The 23,146-nt window shown below is 47.3% G+C and overlaps 1 protein-coding gene across 7 annotated transcripts in view; it reads left to right on the top strand.

Annotated features, from left to right (window-relative positions):
- The window catches only part of Specc1 (sperm antigen with calponin homology and coiled-coil domains 1), a 263,508-nt gene that overhangs the window by 55,088 nt on the left and 185,274 nt on the right, over positions 1-23,146 (top strand). For 5 of the 7 annotated variants that reach the window (XM_029483987.2, XM_085829940.1, XM_029483988.2 and 2 more), the window contains exon 2: positions 20,377-20,546. In XM_029483987.2, coding sequence (XP_029339847.1) covers positions 20,400-20,546 — 147 coding nt within the window. In that variant the 5' untranslated portion in view covers positions 20,377-20,399. Of the gene's footprint in view, positions 1-11,108; positions 11,157-13,843; positions 13,866-20,376; positions 20,547-23,146 lie in introns of those variants that run through there. The other 2 variants (XM_021177223.3, XM_029483989.2) reach the window with 2 other exon arrangements.

Here is a 23,146-nt window from a genome sequence, read left to right as displayed (position 1 = left end):
TAAATAGTAAATAAATAAAATAAAAATGAATTATTGGAACACCATGTGGTCATTTAGTAGTTTTCCACAGTCGAAACTGTTCTGCTTTTTCTGAGCCTTCTCTTTGAAGGGATTTATTTTCTTCTAGCATTTACTCTGCTGAGTGGTGTGGAAGGTAGATTTAACCTGACATTTAAAAATAATACTGAGCTGTTTTCCCAGTATCATTTATAAGTAACCCCATGCTCTCTGATATATTTTTAAAGATTTTTAAAAATCTCTGTGTGTGTGCATGTGTGTGTGTGAATATGAGTGCAAAACCTGCAGAGGCCAGAAAAGTGTCCCTTGCAGCTGGCATCGCAGGTGGTAGTGAGCTGCCCCATTCGGTGCTGAGAGCTGAACCTGGGTGTCCTATCCAAGTGGAAGCGCTCTCTCCAGCTTCGCTTGTTGATATTTCATAATGTTCTTTGTTGTTTTTTTTGTTTTGTTTTGTTTTGTTTTTTTCTTTTCTTTTTGGAGACAGGGTTTCCCTGTATGGCCCTTGCTGTCCTGGAACTCACTTTGTAGACCAGGCTGGCCTCGAACTCAGAAATCTGCCTGACTCTGCCTCCCCAGTGCTGGGATTTCATAATGGTTTGGGATAATCTGGAATGTGTGTGTGTGTGATATTGATATGTATTTCTATCTTATTAGCACATCATGGTAATTTATTCTTTTGTAATATATAGGGAGAATGGAATGTTTAAAGTAATTATGTCAAAATAAGAAACTAGATAACTAGATAAAAAAATTCTTTTAGGCAGGAACAATTCTGGGTCAGAGTTTGTGACTGTGGGATGGCAACCCCATCCCTCCACTTGATGCCCTGCCTTTCTGCTGGAGGTGGACTCTTCGAGTTCCCTCTCCCCACTGTTGGGCATTTCATCTGAAGTCCCTCCCTTTGAGTCCTGAGAGTCTCTCACCTCCCAGGTGAGAGTGAAGAAATAAAACTATATTCTCTAATACATGTATGTGTGTGTACACATGGAGTCTACTATATGTAATGTGTAGAGAGTATGTAACATATGAATATAAGTATACCGAATACAAAAGTGTGATATAAGCCGGGCGTGGTGGCGCACGCCTTTAATCCCAGCACTCGGGAGGCAGGCGGATTTCTGAGTTCGAGGCCAGCCTGGTCTACAAAGTGAGTTCCAGGACAGCCAGAGCTACACAGAGAAACCCTGTCTCTAAAAAAACAACAACAAAAAAAAAGTGTGATATATATATATATATATATATATATATATATATATATATATACTTTTAGTCGAGTCAAATGTTCTTTTTGGTTTAAGAAAACCCTTCGTATAACCTGGAGACTCGACACATTAGGAACTGTTACCCCATAAAGACAGGCTGGAGGGGAGAAGGATGTGGAGCAGGACCAAGGCTGTTGTGTAGTGGGGAGCTCACGTGCATCAGAAACAAACAAGAAAAATGGGCAACACTTGTAAGTGGGTGATTCTCAGGAGAGTAAATACATGATATCCAGTCTCATGGTCATAGGAGGAGTGCACAGCATGTCACATGCAATGCAGTGCAGTGTCACTGGCAAAACACTGACAGCATGAGTCATATGAATGACAAGAACATATAGATGTGTACATTAGCAATAAGAAAGTAGATATCTAGATCAGTCATGGCTACACAGTGAGACCAGTCTCAGAAAGAAAAGAGGAGACCATATAGTTTGTGTAGTTATACATGTGTGTGCGCACGCAGGCTTGTGTGCGCAAGCAGGCAGAGGCCTCAGGAGTGACAGGATCTGACACTGTCCTCGGAGCTCACACTGGTTTGGCTAGGAGAGATGGCCATGTCTCCACCTCCCCAGCACTGGGGTTCCAGGCACGTGCCACCATGCCTGGGAACTGGGATCAGAACTCAGTTCCTCATGTTCGTGTGCTAAACGCTTTAGCAAGTGAGCATCTTCCCAGCTCGATGCTGTACATTTTTAAGTAAGAATATATGGTGTGATCAAATTACGTTTAAATTCTTAGTTATGTGAAGAAGCATCCTTATTTTTATATATTCATAAGAATTCATTTTTAAAAGCAAGAGATGTGTGATATCAAGCTGTGTGTGCTGTCCCCTCCAAAGAGGGAAGTAGACCCGAGGCAAGTCTGCTTTCTCTTTGGGGAGGATATACTTCAGTGTTGGAATTTCTTATGAGTCTGCGTTTGTATATTTGTGTGACATAAATAGATAATCAGGAAACTTCTCAGACCCATAGGCGAGAAGATTCCTGGGAACAGGATCCCAGATGTAGAAGCCCAGCGTTGGGAAAGCAGGTTTTAATATCAGGGAGCATTTGGGAGGCGGAAGAGCCTGAATCAGGTTATAGAAGAAGAAGCAGCACAGAAGTCGTTGAGAAAACAGAACAGCAAGTACTGAGGACAAGTTGCTGGAGTGCTTCATGCTGGAGGTTTCCCTGTTCTGTCCCCATTCCCAGGCTTAATGTGGTGACTACCTACGGAGCTCAGCGGCCCCCTAGCGTCCCGTGTATTTTATCTCTCCATTTAAAAGCTGCCACCTGAGGTTCAAAATGAGCCTTTATTCTGCTTCTTAATCCGTTTCTTGCTGCTATAACAGAAGACACCAAGTACTTTATTCATAAAATAGCAGTTCTCAGCTCACAGTTTTGGAGGCTGAAGCACAAGATGTGCAGCCAGCCCACGCGTTCAGCTTGTACTGAGGGCGGTCTAGCTAGGTGACAGTGTGGTAGATGGCCTCATGGAGGGAGCTCGTACAAGAGTGTTCTTTTTATAACCGCCTATTCTTGCCTGAGCTGACAACAGTCCCGCGAGTATTATGTTAATCACTTTTTTTTTTTTTTTTTTTTTTTTTTGAGACAGGGTTTCTCTGTATAGCTCTGGCTGTCCTGGAACTCACTTTGTAGACCAGGCTGGCCTCGAACTCAGAAATCCACCTGCCTCTGCCTCCCAAGTGCTGGGATTAAAGGCGTGCGCCACCACCGCCCGGCTAGTTAATCACTTTTGAAAGGGGCACCTTCAACCACCTAGCCAGCTCCTGTCAGGTCCCACCTCTTTACATTTTTATCTTAAATGTCCTTCCTTCTTTCCTTCCTGCCTGCTGCCATCCTTTCTTCCTTCCTTCCTTTGGGTCTTTTGTTTTATTTTGTTTTTGTTTTTAGACAGGGCCTCACTTTTTAGCTTTGAGGGGCTCAGAATTTGCCTGGTAGACCAGGTGGGCCTTGAACTCACATAAATCCACCTGCCTTTGTTTCCCTAGTGCTAAGATTAAAGCCCTTAGTTGCTGGCCAACCTTAATTCTGTAAAAACAAACAAAGAAACAAACAGCTATTGTATCAAGTCCCATCTGTGCTGCTTACACACTCCTGTGTGGGGCCACTCAGGGCTGCTCACTAGAGCATCATCAACCTAGCATAGGACTCCTCACCGAGGTGGGTTAAATATCCTTCCTGCTTCATCCTGGGATGTTGACTGGTTTGATCTTATGCAGGTCTGGTGCAGGCAGCCACAGCTACAGCCACCATCAACTCAGGAGTACAGAGGTCCTGTCCCACCCAGAAGACGCTGCCCTTCTTGCCCCCAGTCCCCAGTCTTGCTCGGGCTCTTAAAGTCTTCCCAGCCCCTCTTTGTGATAATCCCATTTGTGGATGAGCACCCCCCTGACATTCACTCTCCACACTTTGATCAGTTGTGAGCTTCTGCCTTAACCATGATCCACGGCACAGAGAGACTTCTCGCTAATATGGAGATAAAAATTTGGAGGGTAGTTTGATACTGGGACCGTTGAGCAAAATGACTTAGTAGATTTACCGCCAGCAGGTCCTGCTGCAGCAGTGCCATCAATCACACTGGGGACAAAGCTTCTAGCACACAGATCTTTGGAGGACACGTGCAGATTATAGCACCTAGTTAAATACCTAGCAGACCTCAATACCTAGTCTGTACCAGGCAGCACCATGCCTGGGGAGATAAGGAGGTCTTGGGCATGATGACGAAGGGACACAAACACACTGAAGAGTCTCATTGGCTACTGTGTCACTATGACATCACCCGGAGGATGCCGTGTGGAAGAGTTACAGAGGAGGGACGTGAAGCTGTGGCTATTCTGGGAAGCACCTGCAGAGTGTCTGCATCTTTACTGGGGATTTTCCGACATGCAGCCCCCTCACCTCAAGCTAATCTCACCTCTCCAGTTCTTTTTTTCATCTTTTCTTTGACAGGACTACAGAACTTAGTTATAATTCCTCTTCTCACGGCTGTTGCCACTGCCAGCCACCAAGACTTCTGCAAATTTCCCAAAGCTTACATTCTTAACAGACAGACGGAAACACCAAATTAAGGTGTGAGAAACAAGGAAAGTGAAATGAAGCCAAATGTAACAATTAAAATTTAAAACGCCCTGTTGGGAAGGCTAAAGGCGGGGTGGGTTCGGTCACTGAGACATTAACTGTGCTGCCGGAGGGATGGCAGAAAGAGACAGGGGGACATCTATTAATTCTGAGAGCGCACAAGGTAAGTCAGCAATGCATTACGACTTGGGGAACAGGGGTTCCCCTGAGGCAGGTCTGTGTGGAAATCATACCTGGTTGCTGCAGTAACAACCTCCTCATGAGAAATGGGAGGCCTGAAATAGCCAGGTCTGCTTCAGAAAAAAAGATGAGTAGCCTTTTCCGTCTCCCCTACGGGGAAGTAGAGGTAGGGCGGGAGAGAAAGGGGACATTAAAGGTAGGACCTTGAGAGACGCTTTTAGGTTGTAAGTATCCACTGAGCCCGGCATTGTAAGGACCTCTGGGGTACTCAGGCCCCCAAGGCACTGTGGACAGTGTCCTTTTCTGATGGCTTCGTATACTACCGGAACCCCTGCATGGGGAGACACTGAACCTTCCTGTGCTGCTGGGTGCTTTGATGGTCTCATGGACCCTCTGTGAGGAGGGCTGTGTCCCTCTGGCAGGACCAGGGCAGATGATATAGTGAGCATGGCCTCCTAGGTCCACCTGAAGCACTGAGCACCACCTGCTTGCTTCCCATCTCCTGCTGTGGTGTCTCCTTCTCTGATGCTGCTGTTTCCCCCTACCATAGGCAATGTCACCCAGAACCTTTCCCTCTTGTCTTGGGCGTATCCCTTCTTGGGTAAGCTCTTCCCTTTTTTGACAGTCTGTATTTTCTGTTCCCTATATTGGACCCTGAACTCAGGTGGGAGGGGTGGGACTGGACTTGCCCATCCTTGTGCCCTGATGCCTGCCACAGTGCCTGAGGTATACACGGTAGTCCCAGAATGCTTGCTAGACAGGTGAAAGAATAAAGCCATCCAGCTGTTGTGTTCTAGGACCTGGCCTTTCACCTCCCAGTGTAGCATACCCTTAGCCCTAGAACTCCGGAGGCAGAGGCAGGAGAATCTCTGAGACTTTGAGGCTAACCTGGTTTACAGAGTGAGTTCCAGGACAGCCAAGGCTACACAGAGCCCCTGTTTTCAAACAAACAAGCAAACAAACAAGCAAGCAAGCAAACAAACAAACAATACCCCAAACCAGATATTTGTTGTTAAAGGGCTTGTTTATATTTTCTTGAAGTGTGCATATTGCTGTTACGTTGTGGCTCTTATTTTTTTTTTGGTTGAATCTCATGAGTTCTTTGCAAAATGCTTTCCAGGTTCGTGTTCTGTGGCTTTTAGTTTCTTAGCAGCATCTTTTGAAGAGCAGAAGTTTATATTTGATAAATTCCAATCTATAAGGAGTCTTGTTTTAGATTTTTGGTTTTGTTTTGCTTTTTTGTTTGTGGAGTTATGTTATTGTTTGTTTGGTTTTGGGTGTTTTGTTTTGTTTTTTGGTATTTTGAAACAGGGTCTTATATAGTCCAGGCTGACTTCACTGTGTGGTCAATGTAACTTTGGACTCCTGGGCACTGGGAGGGTCCTAGATTTTATTCTTCCAATCATGCATTTGGCCTCATACCAAAGAACTTGTACATAAAATCTTTGTCTAACTCATGGTCACAAAGACTTCACCCTGCTCTCTCAGATTCTTTCTGGTCTTAGATTTCAAGTTTCAGTCTGTGGTTCACCTTTAAAATGTATTGTGGTGCAGAAGCTGGCCTCAGAAGACTGACCACCAATGACCTCCAGGGCATCTGGGCTGTGGTGGGGACTTTCCTGAGGTAAACAGGAGTTTGGGCCCAGGGTACTGTTAGGACCGGTTGTCTAAGGACAGTTCCAGAGAAGGGAGTTAGGAAGAAAGGATGCAGGAAGGGAAGCCTATTGTTCTAGGGTCTAAGTGGAGTCTGGGTGATGGTCTCCCTGCAATGGATGTGCCTGGGGGCGGGGGTCTGTGTCCCAAGAGACTGGCAGGAGTGGACAGAAGAGAGCCAGGGCAACATATAGAACACTTAGTATCTTCTACTCTGAAGTAAAGAGCTGGTGGCTTTAGGACAGACCCATGCCCTGCTCATGGACAGTCAGATGAGATTGATTCTTCATCAGAAGCCTGCCCTTAGGAAGCAGGGCTGTACTATAACTGTTTCTATCCCACCGCTCTAGGGGCAGATCATGTAGCTGATGCTGTACTCGCTGTCCCCATAAAATTACTTTTGAGGATGGTGCAGGGAGTGGGTTACAACCAGGTAATCTGGGAGCAGTCGAAAGAATCATCGCTCAGTGCGTGGGGTTTATATGTATTTAAAACACAACCTGAGACGCATTTGAGATGGGGCATAATGCAGGCGCTGAATACGTTACCCTGCAAAGCACAGCAGTTGCTTTCATTAGCCAGCTGGCGCTCTGGGAAGATCGCTAAAGCCTGTGGGTTAGGCAAAAAGGAGTTCAGGAATGTGAGAACAAAAAAGAAATAGCTGTGTCGCCGATTTCAGTTTAATCCGGCAACAATAAAGAAATCCAGGACTCCCCATGTTCTGAGAAGGGACAGCCACCCACAGCCCTATGCGTGTGTGAGGGCTGGACTTTCACTGTTCACCAGGGAATGGTGGGTATCCTTGACACTCGGGACACCATGGTGACAATGTAGCTGTAAATGAGGTCCCAGGGTTCTCCATGTCTTTGGAGGCTCCTGTTATATTCTGCCTTCCCTGGCTGTTCAAGGTGGATCCCAGGGGTGATGGTAAGTACTACACAGACTTCACACGGCTTTTGTTCCCAGTCCGCACACTTCCTGGGGTGGCTGAGGTCCCTGCTGTATACAGCTCTGCAGGCACTCCACAGCTTTGGGGACCACGATGGGAGCCAACCCCAGGTGGGTTACCTCCATCCTTGGATAGTGAGACTATTACCACCATGGTCCTTTGTAGCTTCAAGGGATTGGAGCCAAGTTGTTAAGGAATCCCAGAAGGCATGGGGAGCATGCTGGGAGAAGGTTGGCTTTCCTGAGGAAATAGCTCTTTAGTGTCTTGTAACCCAGTTCCTACCTCCCTTTCTAACCCTAGATTGAGGAAGCCTTGCAGCCTCGCAGATGGACAGACAGACTCCCTGACACCTGGACCACAGCATCCCTTGTGGTGGGAGTTCAACCGAGACCTTCTATGCTTAACTTTTCAATCTTATAGGACCTTGGGTTGTTTTACCAAATATGGAAATGCTGTTGAAGATTCATCTCTACCTGATAGGAGACCTTCATGAATGTCTTGGAGTCTGTAGGACTCTGACGGCATCATATCCAAGAAATGGCCATCCTGGAGCAGGAGGCAAGAGGAGCCAAAGACTAGTCTTGTTCTTTCTCTGGCAGTTCTGAGTTTTACCGTGCTTAACATTTACCCTATTCTCTTGCATATCTTCTCCTTATATACCTACTATTGCATGAGTTTGCATGCACGAATACACACACGCAGAGTCAGCAATCAGATTAGCTCGGGCCTTTGTTCAGTGAAACCCCTGCATTTGATGTAAGATAAGGATGAGTGGTAAGGTCAGCAGAACTGAGCATGTATCTTCAGGGGAAAGAGAGGAAATCATGGTTAAAATATCATAATAAGTGAGCCATTGGGGGATGTCTCATCATGTGACCTGTGAAGCTTATATTGGTGTTGTATGTTCCCTCCATGATGACAAGTTGACACCAGCTCTCTGAATCTGAAGGGGTTGTAGCTGAGAATAGTGGCTCACACCTATAGTCTCAGCATTCCAGAGGCAAAAGACCCCCTCATTTATCTATCTATCTATCTATCTATCTATCTATCTATCTATCTATCTATCTATCTATCTATCTCTATCAATCATCTGTCTGTCCATCTATCATGTATTTATTCATCTGTCTATATAATCTAATGTATCCATATCTATCTATCTATCTATCTATCTATCTATCTATCCATCCATCCATCCATCCATCCATCCATCCATCCATCCATCCACCCAGAGACAGTCCCACTGTGTAGCCGTGGCTAGCTTGAAATTCACTGAGATGTCCCCTGCCTCTGCCTCCTTAGTGCTGAAAATAAAGGCATGGGCCACCACACCATGGGAAGATAGTGATTTTGAGTTCAGCCTGGGCTGCATAATGTGGCGCTATCTCAGATAACACCACAGTTTTGGGTTGCGTGGGTTTGGGTGGCATGTGTGTGTCTACAGTGTCCTGCTTCCTGAAAGCATGAGGACAGTCTTGGTGACTTCTGTGAAGTTTCTTATGGCCTCCGTTTGCAATATATCCAGCATGAGGCAGCCATGGGTTTGTAGAACTGGTGTTGACGTCTCTGATGATGGCTTCCTGTGGTCAGAGAGGCAGTGGGGAAAGACGAAAGCAGTGGATGCCTGATGCTGTGGCCCTCTGAGAAGTCCACCAGACTTCTGACTCTCAAGCTGCACTTCTGGAGTGCAGCTGCTGGAGCTTTGCAGGAGGCAGGTGAGCCTGTCTCAGTGGCCTTTATGAGGGCACCAAACTGAGTTCTAGCTGTGCTTAAAATGTAACAGTTACTCCAGAACATACCAGCTAGCGTGTGGCGTACACAAACTTTAGACTCTGAGGAGGAACATTTCATTCTCAAAAATAAATTAAAATAAAATAAATCCTCTTCTTCCTGTTTCCTGTAGTCCTGAATGTTAGATAATTTTTTCCTATGGGGTCAAAGGTACCTAAGCATACAATTGCAACTGGAAAAATAAGGGACAAGAATCAGGTATTGGCAGTTTTTCTGTTTTCATTTGTGTGTTAATTTTTAATATAAATGCAGGGTGCAAAGCATTAACGTAAGTCAAAGTGTTTCAGTGGAGCTCATTTCAGCATACAACTTTGTAGCAATTATAAATAAGCCTGTCAAAAATGTCTGGACAATGCCAGCATTTTAAATTTGAATTTAAAAAAGGTAAATGTCTTATTATCATTCTCTCCCCCTCCTTTCCTCCTCCTCTTCTTCCTCTTCCTCCTCTTCCTCCTCCTCCTCCTCCTCTTCCTCTTCCTTCTCCTCTTCCTCCTCCTTCTCTTCTTCCTCTTCCCCCTCTTCCTCCTCCTCTTCTTCTTCCTCCGCCTCTTCCTCTTCTTTTTCTTTGAGGCAGGTCCCCCTATGTAGTTCTAGTTCTCCTGGAGCTCACTATGTAATTCTAGATATCCTGGACTCACTTTGTAGACCAAGCTGGCCTTGAACTCACAGAGATCCACCCGCCTTTGCCTCCTGAGTACAGGCATGAAAGGCATGCACCACCATGCCGGGCTATAAGTACATTTCTTACTGAAGCCCAAAGGGAGGGGGAAGTATCAGATGTGGTCATGGAGGTGGCCTTGCCTCTCACAGGCTTTTGTCATATTGTCACAGCGGGTCTAATTCAGCAGTGCAGTAGGCAAAGTTTGTCCCCCGCCCTTGAGTGTCAGTAGTTGATGTGAAGGTGCAGGGCACAGAAGTCTTTCTGGGTGGGAGGGGCAGTGTGCCTTGTAGTCCTGGCATTGTTTTCAGAGGAAATATCCCAAAGGTGACAGAATTGGCTGCTGCCGTAGAAGGCTTGCCTCTAGTCCCAGCTCACACAAGGGTCTCGGGAACGAAGAAGAACATGGGTGGAAGATAGAGTACCCAGACCTGAAGCTTTGAATTATTGGTTCCATAAATTTCTGGCTACCACTAGTTCCCATATTTGGAGCATCAGCTTACATAAATCCATTCATTATGTTCCTGTTAGGCCATCTGGTTCTTATCACCACAAACTGGGTCGGCAAGGTTTCTCAGCAGGTAAACACCTTCCACCAGGCCTGAGAACCTGAGTTTAGTCCCTGGGATCCTCCACATGATGGAAGAAGAGAATAGACTCCCTATAAATTGCCCTCTGACCTCCATATGTGCACTGTGGTATGTACCTATACACATAACACATAAAATGTAATTTTAAAAAGAACTTTTAAGACTCCATAAACCACTGTTGATATCATATGGAACGGTGGCTAATTTTTAGAGAGCTGGCATGGAATAACTTCGGGAACTATTTTTTCTTTTCTTCTTTTTTTTCCTTGTAAAGAAAGATTTATTTATTTTATATATGTGAGTACACTGTTGCTGTCTTCAGACACACCAGAAGAGGGGGTCAGATTCCATTACAGATGGTTGTGAGCCACCATGTGGTTGCTGGGAATTGAACTCAGGACCTTGGGAAGAACAGACAGCACTCTTAAACCACTGAGCCGTCTCTCCGGCCCCTTCAGGAACTATTTTCTTGAAGTATTTTTGTCACTTTTGTTTATTTGTGTGTCCTGGGAGGTGGCACACAGTGTGAGGATCGGAGAATAACTCTGAGGAGTTGCCGTCTCTCCTTCCATCCTGAGGGATCCAGGGATCAAATTCAGGTTGTCAGTCTCCGTGGAAGGTGTCCTTCCACTCTGAGCCATCTTGCCACTATGAGTTAATGAAATTAAGTTGTACGATGTAAAGGGTTGTGTGTCAAAATGAGTATTAGCATTGGTGACAGTGCTGGAACACCTGATACCTTGAGCAGCGGTTCTTGTTCTGAGAGCAGTTTCGGGTCCTTTTCTGGGTGACTGTTACAGATTTTCCTGAGAAGTTCCTTTCCTCTTTCAGAAGAGACTTGCTAGTGCTTTCTAGTTCAGCTTTGAATTTACCCATTAATTCTGCACTGACATAGTGACTCTCCTATTGCAGGGCGCTACGCTGGGACCTGGGTGCCTTCTGGAGCTTGGTTGGGCAGAAAGCAGGAAACACTTACCAGTAGGTCCTCTTTACTTTTGGGTCTGTGGCAGCCCAGCCCAGCATGCTAGGAGCACGTGGCAGAGGGAGCCATCCATTTATAGTGTCTAGGAAGCAAAGAGAGAGGAGGGAGGGGCTGAGTCCCAAATCCACAGTGGTTTGGTTTTTCAGAAAGGTGTCACCATGTCCCAGTAGGAATACAGGCTAGAGACCAAGCCTTCAATCCACAGACCTTTCATGTGTAATTCTATTTTTTTTTTAAAAAGATTTATTTGTTATTTTATGTATATGAGTACATTGCTGTCTTCAGACACACCAGAAGAGGGCACCAGATCCCATTACAGATGGTTGTGAGCCACCATGTGGTTGCTGGGAATTGAACTCAGGACCTCTGAAAGAGCAGTCAGTGCTCTTAACCACTGAGCCATCTCTCCAGCCCTTATGTGTAATTCATAACCAGAGAATGAGCACCATGTGATATGGGGGTGGGGGGATGCGTCACAGTGACACAGTGAGAGGTGATCAATGACAGGTAAATGATGGCACCACTAGGCATGGTTTGTTTATAAAGGTTTTGAAGAGATAAGCCGGGCACTGTCAACTGGGTGGGAGAACTATTCTAGAGCCTCCCAGAGGAAGTGCTCTTATACAGAGATGGGGCCCAGAATGAGCAGCCCTGAATGTGAGCATCTGGGGGAATTCACATAGAGAGAATAGCAGGCACAGAGGGAGCAGCAGGCACAGAGGGAGCAGCAGGCACAGAGGGAGCAGCAGGCACAGAGGGAGCAGCAGGCACAGGGGGAGCAGCAGGCACAGGGGGAGTAGCAGGCACAGGGGGAGCAGCAGGCACAGGGGGAGCAGCAGGCACAGAGGGAGCAGCAGGCACAGGGGGAGCAGCAGGCACAGAGGGAGCAGCAGGCACAGGGGGAGCAGCAGGCACAGGGGGAGTAGCAGGCACAGAGGGAGCAGCAGGCACAGAGTTTGCTGGAGGAGAGGAGATGTCTGAGGGAGCTGAAGCAACTTGCTTGGCTGAAGTGGAGTGGGCAGGGGCTAGTCTGGGAGAGCTGGACACAGACTGAGACCTGGGGGTCATGACACAGGACTTGGCTTTTTATTCCAAATGCCCTGAGAAGTGAGCGGCCAGCATGTGTTCTGTGGGATGTGACACAATATAATTTGTGGTGTGTGTGTGTGTGTGTATGTATCTTTGCTGAGGCTTGAGCCCAGTGTCTTGTGTGTACGTGGTAAGCACACACTCTACAGCTGAACAGCACCCCCAGCCCCCTGGTGAGCTATGCTAGATTTCCATTATTGTAACAGAGCACCTAAGGTAAAATTGTAGAGAATGTGCTGGGTACTTTTATGTCAAGTTGACACAGGCTAGAGTCACCTGAGAGGAGGGGATCTCAACTGAGAAAAATGTCTTCATAAGATTGGGCTGTTGGCAAGCTTGCAGGGCATTTTCTGAATTAGTGATTGATGTGGGAGGGCCCAGCCCATTGTAAGTGGGGCCACCCTTGGGCTGGTGGTCCTGGGTTCTTTAACAAAAGAGGCTGAGCAAGCCAGGGAGAGTACCCTTCCATGGCGTCTGCATCCATCAGCACTTTCCTCCAGGTTCCTTTGAGCTCTTTGAGTTCTTTGAGCGTTTTGAGTTCTTGTTCTGACTTCCTTCAGTGATGGACTGCTACCTGGAAGTGTTAGCTGAAATAAACCCTTTCCTCCCCAAGTCGCTTTGGTCATGGGTTTTCATCACAGCCGTTGTAACCGGAATAGGACAGAGAGGAAAGGGTTATTTTGGATCACAGTGTCAGAGGTTTCAGGCATGGTTGTTGGCCTCTTGGCGGGTGAAAGGAAGAGAATGAGATAGTGAGAGTATTGTAGTTGGAGGCTTCCTCCTTTATCCATTTCTGACCCGTCAGGCTCCTGGCATATTGGAGGGTGCCACCCTTCAGAAGGCTCTCCCTTGCTCACTTTCCACATGTCCCATGTCTCTGCAAATTCCCTCACAGATACAAATGCCCATTAATTACCCAGTATAAGGTTTCTTTTTTGCCCTTTGCAGTGTTGGGGCTTGAACTCAGGGTCTCGTAATGCCAGGCAAGCACTCCACACCTGAGCTTTGTCCCCAGCCCCATAAGGTATTTGCTGTAATACCCAGAAGGGACTAAGACATTGAATGAGAAGGAACAGTGGCCCAGGACTGGGTGCTCAGGGGGCAGGTGGCACTGCCTGGCCTGCCTCTGGGCGTTAGCTGCCTTCTTGTTCCTTAGTGCTGATCTGTAAACCCTAGATGTCAGTGGCTACTTGGCAAGGGAGTCAGGAACATGAGAGATAATGAAAGGATATGCTTGTCATTGTGCTGGCTCGTGGTTGATAAATAGTAGCTTCAAAATAAGGAGAAATGGATGGTTGTTAGGAGAAAGTGACCAATCCCAAAGGAACCTGCAGAAGTCTGGTGGGAATACACAGAGGGATGAGGGACGTGTTGACGCAGCTGGGCACAAGGGCCTTTCAGAAACAGGGCAGGGGCCTGATCTACCCATGTGTGGACAGTTGTGAGTTTGAGAAATGAGCCTAGGAGAGAGTCCAAAATGATGCTCTGGATGGCTGAATGCAAGACAGTACTGAAGACAGACCAGGAAGTTGGGAGCAAGACTGGTTATGAAGATCTATTCAAAACTGTGCTAAAGCTTGTGGGAGACAGACAGACCACATAGGAGTACCCTCTGGGTAAGTTTGCAGATCTGGTGGGCAGGTGGGTAAGGGGTCAGACTGCCTAGGAGTCCCTAGAAGACCCTTGTGGCTGGAGAAACAGATTCTTGAGGGAGTAGACTTAAGTTCACTTTGGAAGGTAGTGTTTAAGTGAGCCAGCCAAGGAAGCTGGGCGGGTGTCCTTAGTTTCCTGTGTTTGTGCCAGGCAGGGCCACCAGAAGCACTGGGCTCACACACTAGCCTCTCTAGCATGCTGTGGGGTGGGGGTGGGGGTAGGGGTAAAAATGGCTTCTTTGAGGGTTTTTTTTTCCCCCCTAGTCGTATCCTCTGCATCTAGGTGGTGGATTCGATTTTCTCCTGAAGTACACACACATCTTCTGGATCCTGGTCCAGCTCCGTCTGGGCCGTACCTTACTCTCCTCCTTTATTCTCCCCTGCAGGCTAGTGGTGCAGACGATGATAGCCCTAGGGTTCTACCAGCTCTGCCATGCCCTCATTCCTGTCAGCTCCACTCTGTTTCCCAGCAGGCATTCCAGGCAGAGGTGGAGGCCTGCACCAGATGCCTCAAACCAGGACAGAATAAATATGACTCAGGATGCTTCAACCTGAGTAGGCATGAAAGCCTCTGGGCTCCCTGTCTCCCTATCCTCGCTTTGTTCTTCTGCCATGTGCTCTTTAAAACTGCTCCCAAAGAAAGGGCTCCGGGGGGATCTTGTTTCCATCTCCTTTTCCTGAAGCTTTGTCTCATTCCCTTCAAGTCTCTGATGTGAAGCCACATGATAAGTAAGGAAATAACTGCCCATTAGTGGTCACTCCGCTCTGCAGGCCGCCAGCTCCTCGGTTCAGCTTTGGAGCCAGAAGGACACCCCAGACGAATAGTTCTGAGCACTTGATCTCAATATAGCCACAGATTACAGCCTCCGCCACCACCTGCATTCTGTATTCATGACCGTCCCTGCCTGCCTTGGTTTCTCATTCCGGGCTGTGCCCTGTCTCTGTTACTTGTGGTTCCCACCCTTGGCAGAGTGCCTTGATTTCCGAGTCCCTGACATCATCTCTTCCCAAGTTTGTGATATGCCAGGGCTCGCGTCACTCCAATGTAGCCTTTGTCTGAGGATGGGACCAGTGAGTCCGGGTTTGCAGCTTCTCTTCTGATGTAGTGTGGAAAGCTTTCCTTTCCCCTGCCCCCTCGTTGACCACGGAGGAATTTGCGCTATTGGGATGGCTTCTTTCATCTTCAAGCCACAGGAAATAATCATTTGGAAGCACTTCCTGTGACCAACTCTGAAGTGTGAGGGCAGCTAACAGTTCTGTGTTCCATGGGAAGCCCAGCAGGTGCCTGGCCAGGAGGACCTCATCACCCAGACACTGCTTTCCCCGCTGCATTGCTAATAACATTTTGGCTGAAATGCTTCAGTCTCCTGGGATTCCTTTGGTCGGCAGGATGCCTAGTGGCACCTCTAGCCTCTGTCTTGTAGCACCCCGAAGAGGGGTGCCTTTGTGAATGCCTATGTCCCCTGGGGGCAGAGTTATCCCAGGCCTGGAATTGGCCCATCCAATTGTCTGTAGCAAACTAATAAATACTGTCCTCCTAGTCTTTGGCTAGATATTTTCAGCCTGCGGGTCCCTGGCGCTGCACTTCCTGCCGGGTCCCTGGGTAATTGAACTATGTGCTCATTCCTATTTTCCTGGTTCTCCAGCTTGAATGCTTTAGCTTGCTTGCTTCCTACTGCTTATTGTGTTTGCAGCTGAGACCTGAACGCCCTCCCACTCTCAGAGACTCATTATTTTCTGTTCATCCAGAATGGTTTCCCGGTTGCCTTCCAGTTTTCTTGCCTTAAAAGGGAAATAAAAATAAGGGACACCCCCCCCCCCAGAGAACACCAGCAGGCTGGGAAGACCACCTTTCCTAAACCTTTGCTGGGACACAGTACCTTTGTGTATCCCTAAAATACACTGTCGTGCCCTGCTTCCTTCTGCCCTCCCCGCACCCTTCTTCTCTTTTCATTACTTTATGCTGTGCAGTTCATGGGGGACAGTTTCAATGTAAGCCATACACTGCTCTAAACAGGAGTGAAGTGTGTGGCATCAAAATAAATGGCTTGAAATTTAAAAAAAAAAAAGGTTCCTGGGAAGATCCTCCTTCCATCTCCCATCCTTTCTCTCGAATGAGTTCCTAGATTCAACTCTAATTTCTTAATTGATTTGACTCTTTGTATTGTTTATGGGGAGTTTAAGAAATCAGAGAATTAAGGCTAGAGACCTTTTTCCTCTCCCCCCCCCTTTCTGGTTCCCCTGTGCTTGGCCAGAGGCCACCTATTCATTTTCTGTCCCTAACTCACATCCAGGAGAGAAGCCTGAGTCAGCGAGTGTGCTCACCTGTGTTTATCTTGTGGCAGCCCAGATTGTCTGTAACCAGTCCTAGGCTGCTAGCCATCTGCCTCTGTGTTTGTTTCCCTCTCTGCTTCCCCGTGCCCATGTTTTCAGATGAAAACAGGCTGTTCTGTGTACAGGAAGAACACTTGCCTGGTAGATCTGGCAGCCTCCTGTTCCGAAGATTTAATGGATCTGTGGCTGTGCATTGTCAAGCTAACAAGCAGTGCCCCGACTGGTATAATTGACAGAAGGCAGCTCGTGTTTGTGAAGTTTCTTCTGTTGCCTCTTGTAACATCATCCGATGCTGAGAGGTATAGAGTTCAGACATCCCAGGCTCCTAGTCAGCAAGGAGCTGGACCCACTGTGGGGAAGATGCACAGCGCTCCTGTTTCTCATGTGGGCAGAGATTATCCAGATGGCCTGTCCAACCTGGTTTCAACCTTGGCTATAGATGAGTTCTGTGATCTAGGCGAGTTGCTTGACTTCCCTGAGTCAAAGGAAGTGTTTTAATTTGTTAGAGCTAAAATGGGTGCCTTATAAACAAGTGAGAGATACTGCTCGCCGTTGTGGAGGCCCAAAAGTCCTAGATCTTGGCCAGCAGAGTCAATGTCTAATGGGAGTCCTCTGTCTGGTTCACGGCATTACCCACTTGATAGAAGGACAAAAATGTTCCTTCAGGCCATTTCTGTAAGAGTTCTGCTCTCCTGACCAAGCTTTCTCCCAGACGTCCCACTTCCTAACAGTACCACGCTGGGGATTTGGTTTCACCATGTGAATTTGAGGAATACACCAATACTCAGACGATAGATAGCACAAGGCAACACCACCCAGGGCTGAGATAATTCACATGGGGCATTAGCCAGCACCTTCTACTTGCAGTGGAATGGCATGGCTGCCCTATCTGTCTGCCAGCACAGGGACTCATCCTCCTTCCTTCCTTCTTGCTGTGACTGTTTTGATCTTGTATGCTGAGTCGTCACTTCTCTAGGCTGATACTGCAAGGTCACTCCTAGACATATTGTCTGGCACTTGCCCTACTTGTGAGACAGAGAGAAATGGGGGTCCTTAAAAGTGATGGAGAATTTCCCAGCTCCCATGTCCCTAGTTTGTAGAGCTAAGGTACCAGACAAAACCATTGAGCAGCAGAGCTATCCCAAGCCAATGGCTTCTCGGTCCCTTTTCTCGTGATCTCAGGATGAAGTTCACAGACAATGGGTTGGTGAGTTTGGAAAGTAGAGTTAGTATAGGATTTTAGGTGGGCACTTGAGAGGAAAAAGGAAAGCAGAGCTCCTGTAGAGCAGGAGGGGGCCCCAGAAAATGTGGTATTATCGAGCAGCTAGGCTAGAAGCTTCTTGTAGTACTTAGAGCAGAAAGTGCACGGGGAGATGAGCTGGTCAGCCCAGTTGGCCTGCCCATGGGTGTCTGGATGCTTCACAGTTTGACTCTATCTTCACATATGGTCTAGGCAGTATGGCTCACGCAGATTGTGTGAAACAAGAGAATTCCCCTTCTGGCATTTCTGGCCTCTAGCCAGGACAAGACGGAAGACACTGTTGGCTTGTGCTCAAGGACAAGAATGGTGGTCCCTGTTCCTAAAATGCTTGACCTCTTTAGATATCCTGCTCTCGTCCCCGGGGATGACTCTGCCTGGATACTGTGGGTGAGACGTGAGTGATTCATTACGGAGCATCTTGAATTCTGAAAGCTGGAACTGTCAGGAAAGAGGCTAGCGGGTGGGAAGGAAGGGTGGAGTACAGTGGAGAAGACAGTAAGAGTAGAGAATGACAGACTCTCAGAGAGTAGTGTGGAGGCCTTACCTGTGAATAACTTTATCAGATTCCAAATATTTGAGGAGAGTAGAGAAAGTGATGTGGCAAGAAGTGATTGGAGAAGCAGCAAAGCAGGCAACCTGTTGACAAAAAAACATGTTAAACTCCTCAACTCCATCCAGCCCTCAGCTTTGTTACCAGAAATTGAGAGCTGAGCTTATATATTTGAATTCGGATAAGATTGATTAATTAACTGATTGAGTCTTCTTAAAATGTCAAGAAAATGGTTGGTAGGGAAATATCCATCCTTTCCTGGTCGCTTCTAACTTCTGTAGTTTTCTGGGAAGTAGACTAGGGGCTTTGTCATCTTAAGGTAAGTGTGGCAGGTTTGGAAAGCATATACCTAATGCGTTCATGAAGTAAGCCGTACACTGTCACTTCTAAGTAGTTCTAGTAGCATAAAATGGGATGTTGGCTTAGTGAATATTTTGTGATATTAAATGATCTTCATGTGTCAGCCCGACAGGGCCCTGGTTAGATCGTAGTCAGGCTGCGTTAGCTCGTTCTATTCTAAGAGTATATTAATGAAATTAGTCACTGCACAGGTCTTAACCTAAGGATTCTTTCGCTGTTGCTGTGGAAACCAGAAAGAAAAACATGGGCTGAGAAAGAAAAATAACCGGCACTAAACATCAGTAAAATACTTTGGCAGCGAGCCGCTTTTCTTAATACTGAATTTTTAAGAAATCGCGAGACCCGGAACCAAGCCAAGACTAAGAAGGTTCTGAGCAAGTCATGAAACTGAAGTCATGTGTCACTGTACTCAGGAAAAAGTGTGGGAAGCAAATGGTAGCCCCTTTTTTCCTTTTACCAATAATGAATTCCTCTGTGTGTGTGTGTGTGTGTGTGTGTGTGTGTGTGCACATGCAAGTGTTTCTAGTAGGGCCTAGTTTACAGCAGGCACAAGCTTGAGCTGTGCTGCCGAATCTCTTAACAAAGGATCTCATCATTAGCCACGTTTACATAGCTGCAGAACATATCAGCTCAACAGGGCACCTGTATCTAGGAGTCTAATCACTTTGCTTAAACAGAAAGAGGAACTGGGTGACTCTGGGAGAGACAGATATTGTCTGCTGAAATGGTTTCTTCTGGTCAGGAAAGGGACAGGGGTGTGAAGTGGTGGCAGCCTGAACTGGGCTGCAGAGCTGTGTGTGGTTTATCCAGGGGTCCTGGGATGCTGTGAGGCAGAGGACACCCTCCATTCTGAGTACCAGCGACCACCCCTTAAGTGTGGTTATTCAGAGCCTTGTGTCCCATGAGACTGGTTGCTGGAATTGTTTGTCACGTGTGGGTGTTCTTTGAAAGGATGGAGCACTGTGGTTTGGATGCCATACCAGAGCTCACGAGGACGGGCAGAGGCAAGATGGTGGTAAAAAGATTGAGCCTTGTGATGCTGTTGACAGCAGAGACTGAGGCTTGGGTGATGAGAGTGATCATGGAGAACAGTTGATGGCTGGACCTGGGATGCCCACTCTTCTGTCTTGATATTCGGAGTTTTCTCCTTGGTCTTCAGCTACAATATGCTATCATTTGTTTGTTTGTTTTGTTTTTCGAGGTAGGGTTTTTCCATGTAACAAACCCCAGAGTCCTGGCTGTCCTGGACTTACTGTACCCCAGGCTGACCTTGAACTCACAAAAATCTGCCTGCCTCTGCCTCCAGAGTGCTGAGATTAAAGGCATATGCTACCATGCCTTGGAAGCAGGCATTTATATCTTGATACAAGCAGCTGGAGTGTGTGTGTGTGTGTGTGTGTGTGTGTGTGTGTGTGTGTAAGTACACATGCATGAGTGTGCTGACAGATGTGTAGCATAACACAAATCTGTTAGGTGTCTGTGACAAGAATAAACTATCAGTGGCTGAAAAGTAACGTCAGAGTATCAATCAGGTTACATATATATTGTAATAAATCATTAAACACCCATTCAGAGAGCTGGGCGGTGGTGGTGCACGCCTTTAATCCCAGCACTTGGGAGGCAGAGGCAGGCAGATTTCTGAGTTCGAGACCAGCCTGGTCTACAAAGTGAGTTCCAGGACAGCCACAGCTATACAAAGAAACCCTGTCTCAAAACCAACCAACCAAACAAACAACCAAACAACCCCCCCCCAAAAAAAACCCCAAAAAACACCTGTTCAGAGGTGTAAAAATAAGCAGCACACAAAGGTAGCATCTTAGGAATAGAGAGAGTGTTCTGTACCTGCCTAAACCCTACCACCATTCTGTGGTGGCATTTGTGAGCTTGGTGAATGGAGTTTGTAAAGCTTTATCATGTCACTCACAAGTATAGTTTTGGAGACATGTGTTTTCCCTTTTACCCTCCTACAGAGAGAAGGACTTCCCGGGACATCATGCGGAGTGCCGCCAAGCCCTGGAGTCCAGTCGCCAAAGCAGGCAGCCATGGTCCTGATCGCACTCGGCCCCTCCCTGGCACTCCTTCTGGCATGAAGAGCTCCAAGTCTTCAACCTCGCTGGCCTTCGAGTCTCGGCTGAGTAAGGTACAGACTTTCAGGGCAGGGCTGTGAGGATGCCCAGTGTCTTGTGAGGCAGGGATGAAGAGGGCAATTAGCGAACTCCATTGGCTCTTGAAGAGGGGACCCAGAGCAAATCCTGACCCAAGGGATGGAGTGAATAGAGGACAGTGGGGTAACCCAGAGTGGAGAAAGGCCCATTGGAGAGGTTTAATGCAGCACTTGAGGCCGTCTGTCCTGGCTTAAGTGGATGCTCTGGCTCCCCAAGAAGGAGTCAGGCTCATACAGAACCATCCTGATCCTTGCTTGACCTGTCTACATGGCTGATAATGCCCTTCACCAAGAACTGCATTCCGCTCTCAATTCCTCCCTCCTCCTTATCCCCTTGGCATCTAACAGAGGACAGTCTAGGCTCAGCTTTTCCCCTCTTACATCCACCCTCTCGTCAGGGTTCTTCCCATGAACTTGTAGCCTTTCCTTTCTGTGCTGGGATGAAATTCATGGACCGTGTTGCTAACTGCAAGCAGGCATTTGAAAAACCAGTGCACTAACCTGAGTGTGAGTAGAAGGGAGGTATTTCTCTCTATCTGCACTGTCCAAGCAGGGCTGTGCAAAGGCCCCATGGAACTCCCGAGGGCACCAGCACACCATGAAGGATGCTGCCAAGGGAGAGAAATGCTGAATGCTCTCAGGACATTCCAAGCCAGGGTGTACCTTCCATTTCCACTATGAGGGTTATGCTCTTAGAGAAGTCAAAGCATCTGAAAATTGTAAGGGAAATTCCTGTCTTCCTGTGTGACATTAAGGGAGGCCATAGGCCTGAAAGATGCTTCAAGGTGGTCCGCACATGACATGCAGAGATGTCCAAAGAAACCATGAAAACTGGGAGAGGGCCATTTTGTACAAAATTGTCATGTGTATTATAGAATATGTAAATGTCCCATCCTGCCATATGTTAATATCAGTTTGCATATCTATTCATGGTGACATCTAAAAGTGCACACTCCCAGATTACAGGACTGTCCCCGGTTGAGAGCTATTCTCCAGGTGACAGCATCTGTTCTGCAGATAGTATCCAGATTTCCATAGTCCCATCAGGAGCCTTCCCGCTGCCTTGAGGTTCAGACTGCCACCCAAGTGTAACATGTCCAAGCCCATCTCTGTCACCTCCCGGGCTGCTCCTCCTTGGTCCACTCTTCCCTTTAGCTTCCTTAGACCGGAGTCCTCAGCATCAGCCTTGCACGTGACTCTCTTCGTGTCCCACAATGCAGCAGTGAAAAACCATCCCCTTCTGCCTGAGAAAGTGACTTTCCCTGAAGCCATGTAGCCTCCTCTGTGGCCAAAGCCCAGCCTTCCCAGACCATGGCTCTGCTTTCATCTTGGTGTTCCAGTATCCTGTCCTCAACAGGAGTCCCTTAGCGCATGTGGCGTGTCCCTTCTCTGCTCAACACCCATGCGAGCTCATTCTATTTGAGTGAGTGAAAAGGAAAGCCCTCCTAGTCACCAGAGATGCTGTTGGGATTAGTTTTTGTTTGTTGGTTTTGTTAGACATTGCCATGCTTCTCTACACCTTGGCTCCCAGAGTTCAAGGCACAAAGTGACTGTCCCTTGGACATGCCAAGCACACTCCTAGAGAGGTGTGTCTGTGCTGTCTCCTGTCTCTGCCTAGAGGGCACTGTGTTAGAGGTTATCCTTGAGCACTCTGTATGCCATGCTCCTGACTGCATCCATGCTCCTCACCCTCCTCAGCATCCCCGTAGCTCTTACTCCATTGCACCTCTGGGTCATTGAGTGAGCCCCTGTCTCCCTTTGGCTGGCTATGAGCTGCAGGAGGGCAGGACTCTGTGCCTTTGTTGTCCACCGTTCTGCTTAGGAAATCCTGTGCTGCCTGCTAGGCACTTAGTGCTTCTCAAATACCATGGCCCCCCTGTTCTTCTTCTGGGAGTGTGAGGGCAGTCAGACCAGTCTAAGGCAGACTGAGCCACTCTGCAACTGAGCTCTCAGGCAGGGGTTAGAACCACCTACCCTAGACTTGTGCTTTCTGGTCTGTGAGTCGGGAGGCAATGCCTAACTTGCTAAGAGGAGTTAATGTGGATCAAACATCTGACAAAAATTTTGTTATTCTGTCGTCCTAGGCTAAAGTGTCATTTCTAGTATTTTCTTATTCACTTCCATCTAACAGCAACACTGGGACAGGGTCTCACTATGTAGACCTGGCTGTCCTGGGATGTGTGTGTGTGTGTGTGTGTGTGTGTGAGAGAGAGAGAGAGAGAGAGAGAGAGAGAGAGAGAGAGAGAGAGAGAGGGAGAGAGAGTTATTAAAATGGCTTGGTGGTCCTGCTAGTCCAACAATGCCTGTCTACCAATAGAGAGTGCAAAAATCTAGAAGTTTAGTCCATAAGGCTGGATATCTATCTGGTCTTCAGTATATGCCAGAATCCCAAAAGAAGTAGGCTTTACTGCCAGTGAAGGAATGGAGTTGGCAGCCAGAGTGATGACAAGCTGGCAAAGAGCTTTCTTCTTTCATGTCTGTTATATAGGTTGCCACCAGCTGTGACCTGTCCCATTTCAAGTAATTTAAGAAAAAAACCGTCTCTCACAGGTATAGTCAAGTTGAAAACCAAAAGT

Source organism: Mus caroli, unplaced genomic scaffold (assembly GCF_978045245.1).
Source record: "Mus caroli unplaced genomic scaffold, Mus_caroli_1 scaffold_13, whole genome shotgun sequence".
In the NCBI taxonomy this organism is placed as follows: Eukaryota; Metazoa; Chordata; class Mammalia; order Rodentia; family Muridae; genus Mus; species Mus caroli.
Note: the sequence above shows the minus strand (reverse complement) of the source record. Positions and strands in the feature narration are given on the sequence as shown.